Source organism: Periophthalmus magnuspinnatus, chromosome 5 (assembly GCF_009829125.3).
Source record: "Periophthalmus magnuspinnatus isolate fPerMag1 chromosome 5, fPerMag1.2.pri, whole genome shotgun sequence".
Taxonomy (NCBI): Eukaryota; Metazoa; Chordata; class Actinopteri; order Gobiiformes; family Gobiidae; genus Periophthalmus; species Periophthalmus magnuspinnatus.
Window position 1 is genome coordinate 17560143 of NC_047130.1, and position 14263 is coordinate 17574405.

A 14263-nucleotide genomic window follows, 5' to 3' on the forward strand; every position below is an offset into this window, starting at 1 on the left:
TACTCTATTCTCCACAACAGCATATTACCGAAAGTAGGGATCACAATATCACATCCTAGTGTTACGATTATTTGGAGAAGAAACATTGCAAATAAACATTAAAAGTCCTAAGCAGCTCTTGAGATCAAAATATGTCTGCTGTGTACTGTCTGCAGCAAATTATAAAGGGTTTTATTATGATCAGCTCATCAGGAAGTGCGCTGTTAACATTACTGTGATGACAAACTCTGCTCTTGTCTCTGAGAGTTGTGTAAAGTGCTTATAAACTCATCATGGTGAATATTTAGGATGTTCTGAATGCATAAAGTAAATGAGGAGTAACTGTTTAAAATGAACTAATTCAGTTTTTGCTTATAAAACGGAAAAAATCAGATAGGGTTAGTACTTATTCTGAATTAGTCCCACTTTAATCCTGGTTTAGTCCTGGTTTAGTCCTGGTTTGTCCTGGTTTGGCCCTGGTCCAGTCCTGGTTTAGTCCTGGTTTAGTTCTGGTTTAGCCCTGGTTTAGTTTTGGTTTAGTCCTGGTTTAGTTTTGGTTTAGTTCTGGTTTAGTTCTGGTTTAATCCTGGTTTAGTCCTGGTTTAGTCCTGGTTTGTCCTGGTTTAGCCCTGGTCCAGTCCTGGTTTAGTCCTGGTTTAGTTCTGGTTTAGCCCTGGTTTAGTTTTAGTTTAGTCCTGGTTTAGTTTTGGTTTAGTCCTGGTTTAATCCTGGTTTAGTTCTGGTTTAATCCTGGTTTAGTCCTGGTTTAGTTCTGATTTAATCCTGGTTTAGTCCTGGTTTAGTTCTGGTTTAGCCCTGGTTTAGTTCTGATTCAATCCTGGTTTAGTCCTGGTTTAGACTTTTTACTCACAAGGAAAATATATTACTTTATACTCAACACCAAATTATTACCGTTAACAAGCAAAAGTTTGATATTTTAACTAAATACATACATACTACTACTACTACTACTGCCACTATCGCTACTGCTACTCCTGTTGCTGCTACTACGAGAACTGTCCCTTTTCATATGATTTGCTTTCATTTTATCCAGCCAATCACACTTAGAGATACTTTCATGTGTTCACAAAATCTGAAAATGTCAAGAACTAGACAAAAAAACTTAAGACATTATGCAAAATACATCTCGAAAAACACAGCCATGGTACACAGAGTCCTGTACCTGTATGTAGTATCTGTGTTTATAGCAGTACTAGTATCTCGGTCAAGGGCATTGTCTACAAAAGAGTGATGGACCATTTTACTCCCACTCCATCAGTCTGGACCCAAAACGTCAACTCAAACTGCTCCAATGTAGACAATAGAGGAGACGCAGACACATGGCGGTAGTTGTAGTAGTAGTAGTAATAGTAGTAGTAGTTATTAAGCTTGAATTATATGAATTAACTGTTTATGCTTTATTAAAGAGGGGGTATTACGCAAACTCAACTTTTTGGAGTGTTCTACCATGTTATAATGTTCCTTTGTCAAAAACACGCCTGAAGATGTTTAGATGTCATCCATGCTTGTTTGACTAATCTAGCGATCTCTGCTGGGCCCTATTCAAACCCTCTTTACTGTTAGTTGTACGATTCTATCCAAAGCTCCGCCCACAAGCCTACATCACGCATGCTTCCACATGACAATTCTCGATAAATATACAAAAACATGATACAAAACTGTACACTACAACTTCACAAACCTGATGAGACGTGCAGTAGTTTCATTAGTGGGATGAAGCCGATTATAATGTGATAGTGCTCTGAAGGGGGAGTGACTTAGTGACTTGATTTTGGTGAATTTAGCATTGTCAAAACAATAAATGGAAACATGGTGATCTAAATATGTTATGTGTTACAGTTAATACCCCATAGAAGTAAAATACCTCCTCTTTAATATCCAATAGAAGTAAAATACCCGCTCTTTAAGACTAAATAATGTGTAGTTATTTTAAAGTTTTACCAGTATGCTCCAGCTTTCTGAACAACAGGCCATAGTAGCAGTAGAAATAGTAATAGTAGTAGTAGCACCAGTAATTGTAGAGGTGGTAGTAGTAGTAGTAGCAGCAGTAGTAGTCATAGCAATAGTAGTAGCAGCAGTAGTAGCAGTTGTAGCAGCAGTAGTAGCAATAGTAGCAGTAGTCGTAGTAATAGTAGTAATAACAGTAGTAAAAGCAGTAGCAGTAACAGTAGTAGTAATGGTAGTAGCAGTATTAGTGGCAGTAGTAGTAGCAGTAATAGTAGTAAAAGTAAAAGTAGCAGCAGCAGTAGTGGTGGATTTTGTGCATTATTCCTTCATTTCATAACCCTTCATCTTCTCATCTAAGTCATTTTGCTGAGATAACCTTTGACCTTTATCCAGCAGTTTGACTTCAGAAAAACGCTACTATTAAACCCCAGATTCTGCAGACGTTTTTCCCCTGTGACCTCGTCCTCACAAGCACGGCTGTCGTTTGAAAGTGTCTTATTAAACCTGCAGACGACGGGCTGGATGTGCTCATAGTTTCACATGCTCCTCGGCTCTATTCTTTCCCATATGCAGCTCTTTACGATGCAGCAGGTACAAGTCGGGTTTACGACTAAATGAGGTGTCTGCATCTGCTTAGACACTTCAGGAGTCCAGGCCAAAGCAACACGCGTCGTTATTTAAAAGCGGCCATTTTGGAATTCATGACAGAAAATGTTTTTTTTACAGATTAGGACTAAAAGGGGGCGTGGCAAAATCGTTCAAAATGATTATCCATGTGTCCGTAGACTGAGTGTGACGTCACCCATAGCGTTTGGGCCGGTCAAAAGAAGCTCATCGAGGCTAGGGGCGAATTTCCAAATTATAAGTCGCACTTTTTTTCATAGCTTGGCCAGGGGTGCGACTTATACTCTGATGCAATTTATATGTGAAATATATGTTTTTTTTCTTCATCATAATCCATTTTTTGGCTGGTGTGACTTATACTTCGGAAAATACAGTATCATAGCAACCAAAGAGCCAATCCAAAGTGAGACTGTTAAAGGTAATACTCCTTCCCGCCCCCACCATTGGTTTAGCCGGGAGTGAGCGGCTAGCAGGTTAGCTATGTCCATTTATGTCTCAAACGGCGCTCGCAAGATGACACACCTTCCCTCAGATCTTCTAGAATGAAATATCAAATGGTTACTGCTTCTACCGGTGCGATTATGTTCCAGGTGGTAAAAAAAACAACTCAGGATAAAGACGTAGTATTTAACTTTTCTGCTTTGTCTCTATGGAGATGTTATTGTGTTGCCTAAAATTTCCCGTGGCATGACAATAAACCCTGCCCTGAATAAGCAAAAGAAAATGGATGGATGACAATAAACTAATCTATCTCCATGGAGACCTAGTTACAGGTCAGATCTGCGCTAAGCTGACCTTGCACAGTGAGTAAGAATGTTTTTCTAGATTTTTTTTTTTTGCAATAAAAACATTTGTAATTGAATAAATGGAAATGATAGATGAATGCCATACTGTGAGACATCCCAGGCAAAGCAACTGCATAACCATGGAGACAAACGGGTGATGTTCCCCCATCAGAAAAGTTACATAGTGCATCTTTATGTTGTTTTTAGTCCTTTTAAACCAATAGGGCCATTCTTACGCTATATATCCAGGGAGTTTAGCTTCTTGTTTATAGGCCACATTTTTAGGGCGTTTGACCATTCAAAAGATAGAATATTCAGTTTTGAATTGTTAATTGCATCTGATTGCATCATCAGATAGCTGCATCACTTGGGTAGTGGGATTCAGTTTTAGAACTCATCACCATTTATTGCATTTTTTAACACTTTTTTCCAACTTTTTCACCACAAACTACCATTTCACTGAAGTAAAACTATTATAAATATTCAGCAGATGTACTATCCCACCAAATCAAGTCAGAATAATTAGAAAAACATGAAAACCTGTCGTGTGTCGTTTTAATACCTGATCGGCTGTGCCCGTGTCTCTGCAGTGTCTACAGTCAGGCAGAGAACACAGAGCTCTTTATTCTACTGTTGTGTAGATGGAAATCACAAGGCACCACACAGGACCCTGGCACAGATCGAGAGGAAAATAAAAATATAGAGCTCTGGCTGCTTTGAAACTTGAATGTGTCAGCTATGAGAGCGGTCTGTCTTTCTGCTTCAAAAGAGCAGTTAAACGGATTTAAACCAGAGCTGGAAAAAGAGCTGAGAATGTGTACGGTTACATGGATCAAAATGGACTTTGTTAATTAGTGAATCGTCCTGCCTAATCGTAAACGATATGGTTCGGGGAGGTTTTGAACCGAGAGGTCCACAGCCAATCCTCTGTCAGCAAAAGTATGTGGTTTGGAGCACAGTTCAGAATTTCGAAGAAGAAATGTGATTGTTTTTGTGTTACATGGTTGCCTGGGATCCAGAGTACACACGCTTCTTCAATACTTTACAAAGATGTGAGCGTGGTTGCCGGTGAATCTCCCAGAGTTCAGTTCAGATGGGCTTGATTGACAGGTGGATTCGAAAAAAAAATATGACAGGGGCCTGAAAAACGTTTGCGGGTTTCTGCAGAATCAATAAACGAAGACATAAACTCAACTAGAACTAAAAAGGAATCTGATTGTGCGATTATGTTTGGTTCTGGCTCAAGACGAGATGGAGAGAGTGAGGACAAAGTGAGGAAATAAAACCAAAAGACTAAAACTAATCGAAAATTTAGACATATCAATATAAGGAGAAAAAAAGTGATTCATTTATTTCCCATATCATCCTGATTATCAGGGCCGGCCCAGCCTATAAACAGACTAAGCAGCTGCTTAGGGCCCCGAAGCCACCAGAGGGCCCCCAAGAGCCCGTACATTTATATTGAAACTAATATAATATATCACATCACCTCCTTGTGTATTCAATAAAGAGTTCTTTTACTGATGGCTTAATTAATCTTGAACTAAAATCATTTACAAAAATTACAATTAGATATATACGGTAGTAAAAGACATTTTTTTAATAACATGAAAATTACAAACACATACCTCGCTGGCTGACCCAAACTTAGGAGGTAAAATAAATGTTGAATGAATGAATGAATGTTTTTGAGCCGGGCATAGATAAGGGCAACTATGTGTTTACACCGGTGCAAGGACCTTTTATAATGTAAATTTAAGACCACTGTCGTTAACTGGAACACATTAAAATCCACTAGAAACAAAGAAAAAATGTCTAGAATTTTAAAAATCTTGACCCCTCACGTTTGTCTGTTGTCTGCTGTTTTTGTGACTGTGGTACTTGTGACATTTTGGATGTTTCTGTCTGATGTTGGTCAAATAAACACAAATACAACTGGTCAAGGTGATGAGAGCAGAGTCATAATGTTGTGTCAAATGTGAATCACCAATAGCTGAGCCAGGAGACATCCGCTGTCAGGGGCCCCAGAGACAATTTCAGCTTAGGGCCCCCTAAACTCTAAGGCCGGCCCTGCTGATTAAAAGAAGCTACTGCTATCATAAATGGTAAATAGGCACATCAAGAAACCACTCACCCATTCACACACAGACACTGGGGGTGAGGGGGGGGGGGTTAAGTGTCTTGCCCAAGGACACAATGCTCTACCAACTGAGCCACAGTGGCCCATACAGGTTTTGAATTCAAAGTCACATTCTTGTAAGCCATCCGCTGATCCGTTTGCGTCCACACAAGTTTCGGTTTCACAAGTTTTTATTAATTACAGCTAAAAATGTAGCCAAGGTAAAACAGAGGAGGCCTGATACTGCACGTTTATTAAGCCAAATATATAGTTTTATTATCACAGCTTTTGCTCAGCTCAGCAGCTCCACAACGTCCCTCCTCTTTCAGTTGGTGCCTGTCTAGTGTTTCACTCTATTTTGTAGAGAAAATGTTACATAGTGGGGCTTTAAAGGCGCTGTACTAGTATAAAAAACAGAACTAGTTCATTTTAAATGATTTGCAGTGGTCCAAAGTTATTCCTCACTTTCCTAGTGCATTTCTCCCATCCTAATTCATTTAATTCACTGCAACTTCCAGAGGCCAGAGCGGAGTAACGCTAACAGCAGCTGGCATGCTAACATCACACTTCCTGATTCTCAGACAAAAAAATGATTTCAAATTATCATTAGAAGCAAAGAGTACACAGCGGACTCAACTAAATGGACAAAACTCAGATATTTGTACTTTATACCAATGGATTATTATTGCTACTATTATAAAAGCTGTAAAAATAACAAAATAACAAGTGTTTTTTCTATTTTTTTCTTTCTTTCAGAATCCACTCACTTCCTTGTCTCCTCTCCGCTGTCTTCTAGGAGTGTCAGACGGACCTGGATGGCCCTGGGTCAGTCCGGATTGTAACCCTGGGTCTCTGAAGCCTCTGCCGTCTCCTGATCTCTCAAAACCGAAGCACTTTTTTTCAAGATGGCCGCCAACCGGGATCAGCAGGTGCGTCACATGACCGGCTTCCCGCGCTCCATGTATCCGTTCAGCTTTAACTCCATGAGAAGCCACTCCCCCTTCGACCTCCTGGCCAGCGCTCACCTGTTTGGAAGATTCGGAGCCGACCTGCCCAAAGAGATGGCGGCGCTGTGTAAGTACAACATGGTTTACATGGCGACGGATGACGTTACATGGGATTTATTAGGACCGTTGCCATGACAATTAACACTTTACAACAAAATATTACATTGTTTGAAGTGACATCATGCTGGGGGGCTTGAACATGTAGGTCTGTGGAGGAATGTTCAGCAGTTACTATGGTGACACAATGCACACATTAGCAAACACATGCTGATATGTTTTTAGCTTGTCAGAAAACTCATGGCAAAATACAAAATGGATTCAACACGAGCGTTCATGGTCCTGTTTAGGAGTTTAGATTTTCAACAAAACAGGGATAGGGACCAACTGAAAAACTGTTGGCTAATGCTAGCTAGCTTGTGACTGTAATGTTATGTAAGAGGGACTCATTTAACAGCACGAATCAGCTCATCCTGTTGTACTTCGAGCTAAGTCGGTTGTTTTTGGTGAGATTGTGTTAAAGTAAAGGTAAGATTAAAGTCTTCAGACAGAGCAGTGCCCCCAGTTAGCCCCACACACCCAGGGAATGTTGATGACATCAGCTGCAAAGTATCAATATAATACAGATGGAGGCAGCTGAAAGGGATAGTGTCAAAATGCAAGTTTTTGTTTTAATAAAATAAGTTAATGGGTCCAGTCACTGCCATGAACCGCAAAGTAGTCAGATTTATTTTTTACAATTATTCTATATGTTTTAAGGCTGTAAAACCCCTCATCACACACTTTACACACTTTTCTCACACAGGCATTAACATTTTCTCATGTTGAACCTGATCATTTCTATTAAAGTGAAATGTAATCAATAGGAAAAAGTCATCACGGAAGCTGAAACTAAAAGCGTAGACTACACTACTTTTAAAACTACTACTGTTTTAGAAGAAAGTATTACGATCACAAATGAACCTGTGTCCAGAGCCTTAACCTGCGGACAGAGACACATACACATTTTTCTCATTCTCTCATTTCTCAGAACCTTCAGAATTCACTCACTGGGCTGTAGAGGCCGCACTAGCCGCACCAATATTTATACAATTTAAAACGCAATATCATGTACAGCTCCTTTAACTCATTATTAACCCTTTATTGGCAGAGGTACATATCCCCAGAATTAAACATTAAAACCTTTTGTAAATAAACATACTCTGAGATTTTAGAGGTGTAATTGTTTCATAATAACACACACAACAGAGAGGTTTGATGCAAGAGAGTGAAAGAGGAGAAGCTGTACCTCCTGTTGAAGCGTAGGGGGCACTGTTGCACTAGATTGTCACAGGCTCTGAGGTACAAGGACAATTTTGGCTAATCCAGAGCAGAACGCAGGGCACTCTTCTACCAACCAATGAATACTTTCACCCCTGATGAATACTTTTACTGACAGCTTTTAAACAGAACTTCAAAATACTAGAGAGAAAAAGTACAAAGTGAATTTAAGCCTTCGAATGAATATGTTTACATTCAGAAATATGATATAAACATTACAGTGAAAGGATGTAGTATTAGTCTGAGACATGTTAGTCTGAGGAGGAGGAGGAAGAGTACAAGGAGTAACAGTAGAAGTAGTAAGAGTAATTGTAGTAATATTAGTAGCGGTAGTAGTAGTTGTAGTAGTACTAGTAGTAGTATTAGTAGGAATAGTTGTAGTAATGTTAGTAGCTGTAGTAGTAGCTAGGGTTATCAAAAAACCTAATATTTATATTTACTCAAAACCCAGATTTTAAACAAACTTCAAAACTAGATACTCCGTGTCCGTGTGGGGGTGTGTGTGACTGTGTGTGACTGTGTGTGAGTGTGTGCATGTCTGCGTGTGTATGTGTCAGAGAGAGTGTGTGTTCATATCTCTGGAGGTAGATACACGAGGTATTTTAGTGAGACTTATCTCTTTATCGACAGTTTTATCTGATACTGATGCAGAGACTGGAGGAGGGGCCTCAGCGTGGGGAACCTCACCACACACTACCACTACCACTACTACTACCACTACCACTACTACTACCACTACCACTACCACTACTACTACCACTACCACAACTACAACAACAACATGCTTGTCCTCAAGTTAAACTCACATACTTTAGTTTAAAATATTTTTGAAATGATGCCACATTTCCTCAGTCTAACCCGTTGTCTTTTGATAATAACTTCAACAATATTATGAAGGCTGTTTAGAGGGGTATTTGTAGTACTAGTATCTGTAGTACTAGTATTTGTAGTAGTAGGAATTGTGTATTTTTCCATTGTGAACATTGTGTCCTTTTGTAATGCGCCTTTACCAGTCACATCTTGTTCTATGTGATGAGGTGTTCGGGTCTGCTGAGGTCTGTGCACTTCTGAGGAGGAGGAGCGACACGAGGAGAGGGGGAGACACGGAGGGAGAGGGGGTAAGAGGGGAAGAGAAAAGGAAGAGGGAAGAGGAGGGAGAGGGGGTAAGAGAGGACAAGAAAAGAGGAGGGAAAAGGCGAGAGAGGGGAGGAGGAGGAGTGGAGGTGGGAGAGAGGAACAGGAGGAGAGGAGGTGGGAGAAAGGGGGAGTGAGAAGAGAGAAAAATCAGGAGAGAGAGGAGGAGGGAGCGAGGGAGAAGAGGGAGGGACAGGAGAGGGTGTAAGATGGGATGAGAAAAAAAGGAGGGAAAAGGAGCGGAGGTGGGAGAGTAACAGGAGGAGAGGAGGTGCGAGAGAGAAGGAGAGGGTTTAAGAGGGGACGAGAAAAGGTGGAGGTGGGAGAGAGGAACAGGAGGAGAGGAGCTGGGAGAGGGGGGTGAGATGAGAGAGGAGGGAGGGAGAGGAGATGAGGGAAGGAGGAAAGGAGGAGGGGAAAAGGTGTGAAACGAAGGAGAGGGACAGAGAAGAAGGGAAAGAGAAAGATGGGAGGAAGAAATAAGAGGAGAGGAGAGAGAAAGAGGAACATAAGAGGTGGGAGATAGAGTTGGGAGGAAGAGAGAGAGGAGGAGGAGAGCCGGGAGGAAGAAGAGTAGAGGAGAGAGAGAGGGAACAAGGGATGAGAGAGGGGAGGAGCAGAGAAGGAGAAGGGAGAGGGGAGGAAGAAAGAGGAGGCGGATGAGATGAGAGGACGAAGAGTAAGGGGAGAAGGTGAGGAGAGGAGGGAGAGAGGGAGGAAAACACGTAAGGGGAGAAAGCATGGAGAGGAAGGAGAGAGGGAATGAGAGAGGAGCAGAGAAAAAGGGAGAGGGGAGGAAGAGAGAGGACAGCAGAGGATGTGAAGAGGGGCAGAGAGGGGAGAATGTGTGAGGAGGGAGAGAGAGGAAGAAGAGGAGAAGGTGAGGCACAGAAGAAGAAGAGGGGAGATTGAGGAGAGGAAGAGAGAAGAAAGAGAGAGGGGGGGTAGACGGAGAGAGAGAGAGAGAGTGGGTGTATGAGTAACATGAGCAGAGGGGCTCGGTGTTGTTCTTTGTGTCTGTCATCAGAGCCACTCTCAGTTTAAACGCACACACACAAGTACAAGTGCTACTAGAAGTACAGAGGCTCACACAGGACAATCTACACATGGCCAAACTACTACAAACACACACAGAACAGAGGAAAAAGCCAAATCAAAAAAGCTGTGTATGACGAAGGATGGTGGGATGAAGAAACAAGTTGTACGTGACATCGCGCTGGAGGGGTTCGCCTGCAGGTCTATGGTGGAATGTTCAGCTGTTTCCATGGTGCCACAATGCACACAGTGGCAAACACAGACAAAAAAGTGAAAAAGATACAGAAAGAAAAAATACAAAATGGATTTAAACTGGGGACTTAAACTTCAGGAACCTGTGATAAAAAAAAAAAAAAAATGTTGTTTTGTCCTTAGGCAAGGCACTCCACACCTTAGTATATATGAATGAGCTATGAGTTTTCTGTTTAGATTGTCACTGGGAATCATGGGAAACCAACTGAAACTGACGCTATCCGAGGCACTTGATTGTCTGTCATGGTGCATTTTCAAGAGTTATTAAAAAAAACACAAACAAAAAGAAGGCAGAGATGTGAGAACTATAAGGAAACAACTTCATGACACTATCCCAGACGTTTGTGTGTCATGGTGCAATATCACAGTGGAAGGACAAAGTGGGCGGAGCGAAAAGTTCAAACTGAAACTGAAATATTTTGGAAACTTGTGCTTTAAAGGTCCTATATTACACAAAATGGACTCTCATGAGCTTTTAGCCATGTTACAACACTGTTAGGTCCTCGAAAATATACTTAGAGTTGTGTTTTATTTAATTTTATAATGATTTATTATTAGACTGTAACATCTCCAAAGCTCAAAACACTCTGTTCCACTTTGTGATGTCATGAAGTGTTTTTTTTTTTTTTTTTCAAGTTAACAGCTACTTTTTATCTTTAGTTCAATAGAATTCAGCAATTTCAGGTCTGAAATGATCCAAATAATTCTAGTGAAGGTATGTGGCATTTAAAAACACAGTGGGGCACTTCCTGTATTACCACATGATGACATCACAAGGTGGAACAGAGTGTTTTCTATGTGAGAACGCGGCTCAAATATGCAGGGTTTGTGTGTTTAGAATAAATTAGCCTAGAATTGAACAAAACTTTTTCCTCCAACTGTCCAAATGTTCATTCTCAGTGACAGGAGGCAGGAGCTGTGACTCACACTATAATTGTCTCAAGGTGTGGACAGAGCTGGCAGCGTCGCCCCCTACAGCGCGCACCGACACACTGCAAGTACACACAGTCCTGAAAAGCACCGCCAAATATACGCAAATACTACAACTAGATAAATACAAATACGTAGGCGTTGAAAGTAGTAAACAAACTAGAAAGCCCGTGCGGGGGTCTGCGGGGATTTGACGCTACAGGCATGGGGCGATCGAGGGGGGCGACAGGAGGGGGGAGAGATAGAGCCCCACTGGGGGGTTGCTCCAGAGTTCATCAGCACCAGAAGAGGAAAGGAAAGACGAGAGAGGAAAGGAGAGAGGGAGGGAGGAGAGGAGAGGAGGAGGAGTGTGCATGGTGTTGACAGCGACTGTACGAGTCTGCAGCGGGACAAACCCAAGGAATGAAACAAAGGGAAAGTTTGGGAGAAGAAAACAAGTGAATCAAATACCACAGATTGTTCAAACTACAAAATTAAAGGAATAGGAACAGGCCTGAGGAGGTTTTATATGTCGCCCTTGCTTCAAAACTGAAACTGAAACTCATTAATACCCCATAGAAGTGTAATACCCCATCTTTAATACCCCATAGAAGTCAATACCCCATCTTTAATACCCCATAGAAGTCAAATACCCCCTCTTTAATAATCTCAAAAGTTGTTCATTTCTACCTGTATAATAGCTTTAATGAAAAAAACTTCTGACATCATGAAGGCACCATCTCTAAAAGCTCTAAAATGTGTCTATGAGATCTTGGGAAATACTTAATTTCAGAAAATATCCAGCTTCTTAAGGACTCTCTCCAGTCTGTGTGAACAACTGCACCTTCACTTAGCCAGAAACCCAGAAATCCTCGGGCTGGGGCCATGTTTGTGTTCAGTTTCTAGATGGATTTAGTTTTTCTTTTACATATGATAATCTTATGGAGAAAAAAAAAAAGCAGAAAAAGGGATTGTTCTGACAGAGTGATGCAAGAGCAGGAGCAGACAAGGCAAGTTTAGACACAACCATAGACTGTATAATGAAGTGGACTGATAAAACTGATAAAGTGAGGAACACCAGGATCATGTAGAGCAAGTTAATATGAACATTTTAAGACCAAAATGATGAGTCTGACAGCAGCAGTTACAGAGAGAGGGGGGACAGTTTTTCAATAGAAAGTGAATTGAAGCCAGAGTCGATGGAGCCAGAAGAGCTCACTCCCTGTTTGGAACACGGCGGCTAGCAGGTTAGCTATGTCCATTTATATAAACAGTCTATGGGAATAACAAAATCTCAACAAAACAAAGGCATGTGAAATAAATGAATGTTTGCATAATGTGTACATTGTTTTTAAAATATATTTTTGTTCGTTTTATGGTTTTTCCTTCAGCTTCAAACGTTGATGTTTGTGTTACATAAGAACGAGACTAGGATTAATTCATCCCAGGGTGAGGCAGAGGCATGAATTTGTGCCTACACCTTCAATATTTTTTTATTATTTCTTTATTTTTACTACTTTCTGCATTTATATACACACAGAAGACATTAAATAGATGAAGTAAAATATATAGAATGATGTAGTAAAGAAAAAAAATGGAAATAACTACTTTTTATATATATATATATTGCATTCAAATCCTCAAAATATCCACCATTTGCTTTTTTATTAAACTTCTTTTTTCTTTACTATATAATTCCATATATCTTACTTCATATATTTTGTGTATTTAAAATGTATATAAAATAAAAAAAACATTAAATGAGATGATGTGTCCAAACTTTTGACTGGTTGTGTCTGTTTAAACCAGTCAAATCATTGGACATGCCCATTCCTCGTTACCATGTCGATGTTATAACGTTACATCTGCATTTATAAAATCACAGGTATTTTTACTGCTTTAAGTTACCTAGAAAAACATACACTCTTACTGTGAATGGGCTCGCCTATCCACAGATCTGACCTGTAACTTGCCCTAGAAGCGTCACCTGCTTGTAGATAATAACAATACAAGTTTGGGGGAGAAGAGCAGCAACAGTGGCTCAGTTGGTAGAGCGATCAAACTGATCCAAAGGCTGGCGGTGCCGGGAAGGTGGAGAAGCGCTATATAATTGAGTTTATATTTAATGCCTTACTGTGGAACATTCCAGGCAAAGCACTCCAGTTGTAAAGTTCTACTACGCTACATACAGTAAACATTATCATTCCAGCCTTTAATAACGGTTTTGTTTTGTGAAGCTTACTGCACGTTTTCCAAATCGATTAAATCCAAGCACAATTCCGTTTTAATTTATTTATTCCTCGGATAATTTTGTTTATGTTTTTGTTGACTTGGCACAGCGGGACCTAAGCTGCGACTCCCTCCCGCTGTGCCTGAAAAACACAAAACACAAAACGTTTTCAAAGAAGGAAACAAAAGTGAAAGTTGAAATTGGGGGCAGAGGAGATTTTTAGGTGAGCCTTAAATCTGAAACATGAACACATTGCAGCAGCATGAAAATCAGGGAGGGAAACACAGTGTACCGCTTTGGACCAATCAGAGCCGATCTTTGCTCTAAGCCCCGCCCGCTCTCCCCTGTAACTCCGCCCCTTTTTGGTGTGAGACTCCAGTTGAGTGTGAGAGGCCCTCATTGCTGGCCAGGGGGCAGTCAGATCACTTACAACTCAGTCTAGACCTCCAAACCAAGTCCTAGACCCAGATCGTAACCAGTTTTGAGACTTTTGTGGATCATGTTTGACTGTATGGAGGCGCTGGGTCTTCCTCGGCCCCTCTTTGACGTTTCGGGGCAGGGGTCTTGCATGCTGGCAAAGGCTACTCCTTACTTCTCCAGCTTGGATCACTTCGCCTGGACTGGCTCAAGTTCCAGTAACCTACAATGTAAGTAGTATTTGAAGTAGTATTTGAAGTAGTAGTATTAATGGGAAAATGATATATGTGATATCTGGGTATGTTAAAAAGTACTTTCATTACTTTAATTAAGAATACTTGAGTAGATTTGCATTGACAAGTACAATTTTCTACAATTTTTTCTATATTCAAGTTGATTTTTAAAAGTTTTTCTCTTAAGTGCAACACAATATATTTTCTTATTTAAATTACAAAAAATGTTCCATATTTTTTCTTGTCAAGTCAAA

The 14263-nt window shown here is 40.6% G+C and overlaps 1 protein-coding gene across 3 annotated transcripts in view; it reads left to right on the top strand.

Annotated features, from left to right (window-relative positions):
- The window catches only part of LOC117371692 (retinoic acid receptor gamma-A-like), a 93970-nt gene that overhangs the window by 25419 nt on the left and 54288 nt on the right, over nt 1-14263 (top strand). For 2 of the 3 annotated variants that reach the window (XR_008648704.1, XM_055222086.1), the window contains exon 2: nt 6232-6549. Coding sequence is in view for 2 of the 3 variants with exons in the window: in XM_055222086.1 (XP_055078061.1) it covers nt 6381-6549 (169 nt within the window). In the remaining variant the exon portion in view is untranslated. Of the gene's footprint in view, nt 1-6231; nt 6550-13760; nt 14007-14263 lie in introns of those variants that run through there. The other variant, XM_033967393.2, reaches the window with a different exon arrangement.